A 2,844-nucleotide genomic window follows, 5' to 3' on the forward strand; every position below is an offset into this window, starting at 1 on the left:
GCCGCCACCGACAGCCCCCGCGTGTGCCGGGGCACGGTCACGTCCCCCGTCCCCCAATCCTGCCCTCCCGCCCAACCGCCCCAAGGGTCCGACCCCACCGCCTGCCGCCCCCCCCCGGSAAGGGAGCGGGGCTCACTCCGCCGACCGGCAACCGGGCAGGCAGGGGGCCCACAAAAATCATAGTTACCGTTAAAAAGAAAAGCGCGTGGCCACAGTCTGTAACAAGGCTGCTGCCTTTTTAAGTTAGAAACGCTCCAACTGTCCCATAGTCTTCAAAAACTGAGACCTGGCCGCCCCTGCCCTCCCCTCCCTTCCCCATCCCGCCCCCCTTAAAACTCAGTAAAATCACAGTTCCACGTTCCGCAAAGTTTCCCTTTTTTGTTGGTGGGTTGTTGGGTTTCTTTTTTCCCCTCTTGCTTTTTCTTTGCTTCCTCGGCCCTCCTGCACGCCCCCGGCCCGTTCCGCAAAGCCCAGCACGTGCAGAGGGATGCAGAGCCCGGCACCCCTTCTCCGGAGCATCCAGGTGGCTTGGGACAGGGCAGGGAAGGGGGACGCGCGGGGAGCCAGCAGCGGGCTGGGGAAGGGGAGCCAGCGTCTTTCTGAGCGTACCATGGAACAGAAAGAGGCAGAGAGCCACGGCGTGGGGTCGATCCCAGATCCCGCCCTGCCTCTGTCCTTCCTGCCGGTTCTCCGTCATTTTGCCAGCCAGGCAAGGTTGAATCCRCGGAGGACTGAGAGCAGAGCAGCCTTGCATGCAGGGGAGGAGAGCCGGAAGCACACGTGCACGTCTCCACGTGTGTGCTGGAGATGGGCAAGAGGCCAAAGGGCAGACACACAGGTCCGGAGGCAGCCGCTGGATGAATCCGGGGTAAGAAACAGAGGAGTGGCCTCCAGATGTTGAAAGGAGGGAAGAGAAGTCCAGGAAGAGGAAGAAACAGGAGCAAGAGAGGAGGAGGATCAGTCTGGAAACCATCTTTTTTTACATCTTGCACCTGTGGTGGTGGGGGGGCGGCTCCACTCTCGGAGAGGCAGGTAGCCACAGTTCGCTCGTCGCCGGCGGAGATGGGCCTCGCTCGCTCCCATGCCCCCGCAGTCCTTCCGCTGCACCTGGGAGAGTGGGGAGCGCCCCCCCGTTTTCACTCTCCCCCCCTTCTCCCCAGTCATGTGCCTTGGGGCCTCGCTCCTCACATCATGATGTGCCGCCGGCGGTGCAGGGCCAGGTGGTCAGAGCGGGAGAAGCTGCGGTCACAGTCCGAGCAGCGGAAGGGCTTGATGCCCGTGTGCTTGCGGAAATGCCGGGTCAGCTCATCGGAGCGGGCAAACTTCCAGGTGCAGCCTTCCCAGGTGCATTTATAGGGCTTCTCACCTGCACGGAGGGGAGCAGAGAGGAGCGGTCAGCACCGCGAGAGGCAACAGAGCACGCGTATGTGCACACGGGTGCAAGCGGGATCAGCGGGGTACAAAAGTTACAGCCGTGAGCCTTAGAAGGGATGGCAGGGTGTATTAGATGTATTAAGGAAGCCACAAGAACACAAGCACTTAATTACACTTATTTGGCTTTACACTTATTTGGCATGTTACCGTAGCGCCCCCAGGTGGACGAATGTTGCTTTTGGGTGCAATACGGCATCTCACCACGCGCCAAGCAGCGAGCCTACTAGGTGCATTAGGGTCGCCAGGCAGCACCTGTGGGTCGGCGGTGCCGAGGCTGCGCACGTTAGGTTATTACGGCAGCGCCCACGGGCTGATCAGGTGTATGCCCAGAAGGTGGTTTTCCTCTTGGGTGCAGCACAGCAGCTCCCTCGCACGGGGCTGGTCGTTGCAGTAGTGACTATGCCCCACGCTCCTCCCAGGGCAGCACCCCGGAGCACATGCTGGTCTCTGCTCTGTGTGTAGTATTAGGTGCACTACGGTACCGCACCAGAGGAAATGTGGCCTGGGGATGCCCCGTCTACGAGGTGCACTACGGTAGCACGCTGCAGTGGGTGGAGCCTCGGCGTGCCACATCTATTAGCATCACTAAGGCAGTTCACCAGGGCAAGCGGAGCCGCGACGCCCCAGGTGCATTAGGTGAACTACGGTAGCCCCAGGGGGGTGACAAGCCGGTGTCCCTGTGCGTTAAGTGCACTATGGCCCCCTCCCCCCCCCGGGGGTCCCATCCTGCCCCCCAAGCCCCCAGGTCCCGGGCCAGCCTGTGAGGGCCAAGCTCTGGTGCTGGGGGTCACCCCGGTGCCGCCCCCCCCCGAGGTGCAGCCCCTGCTCCCCCAAAGGAGCCCCCTGCCCCTGAGGTCCCCCGGGCCCCGGCATGGAGCATCACTGCCACCTAGCGGCCACTGGCACCCCGGGTGCCCCCCCCCCACCCAAGCGGGGCTGCGCGCCTCCCCCTCCGGCACAGCAGCAGGCAAGAGGGGGCCCCCGGCACCCGTCTGCAGCACGGCGTGGGGGCGCGGGGGGCAACGGGGGGCAGCCCCGGGCTCGGGGAGCCGCAACGCTCACTCACCCGTACCTGTGTGTATCCGCCGGTGCGCCTTGAGGTGGGAGCTTTTGGTGTAGACCTTATTGCAGCCTTCAAAGTCGCACTGGTGAATGCGCCGCTTCTTCAGGTCGGGCGAGTCCGCCCGCTGCATCCGCGCCACGGCCGACCTGCCGAGAGGAGGGAGGGAGGGCATGGCCGCGCCGCCCGCCAGCGCGGCCCCCCGGCGCCGGGCCGGGGTCCGAGGCCTAGGACAGGGCCACCACCGCCACCCCCTGCCCAGACCCTACGTGCACTCACTCTCTCTGCAGGTCCTGGAAGGGGGCTGGGCCGCTCTCCGACACACTGTCCTCGCTGTCACTGTTCATGTC

At 64.3% G+C, this 2,844-nt stretch overlaps 1 protein-coding gene across 1 annotated transcript in view; it reads right to left on the minus strand.

Moving 5' to 3' along the window:
• Nucleotides 1-312: 312 nt before the first annotated feature.
• KLF8 (Kruppel like factor 8) overlaps nucleotides 313-2,844 on the minus strand; it is a 4,412-nt gene continuing 1,880 nt past the window's right edge. Inside the window, exons 3-5 of the mRNA XM_026086344.1 lie at nucleotides 2,774-2,844; nucleotides 2,501-2,643; nucleotides 313-1,366 (exon numbers count right to left, since the gene is read on the minus strand). The exon at nucleotides 2,774-2,844 is cut by the window's right edge and continues 9 nt beyond it. Coding sequence (XP_025942129.1) covers nucleotides 1,185-1,366; nucleotides 2,501-2,643; nucleotides 2,774-2,844 — 396 coding nt within the window. The 3' untranslated portion in view covers nucleotides 313-1,184. The remainder of the gene's footprint in view (nucleotides 1,367-2,500; nucleotides 2,644-2,773) is intronic.

The sequence above is a fragment of the Apteryx rowi genome, unplaced genomic scaffold (assembly GCF_003343035.1).
Source record: "Apteryx rowi isolate R43461 unplaced genomic scaffold, aptRow1 scaffold_69, whole genome shotgun sequence".
Classification (NCBI taxonomy): domain Eukaryota; kingdom Metazoa; phylum Chordata; class Aves; order Apterygiformes; family Apterygidae; genus Apteryx; species Apteryx rowi.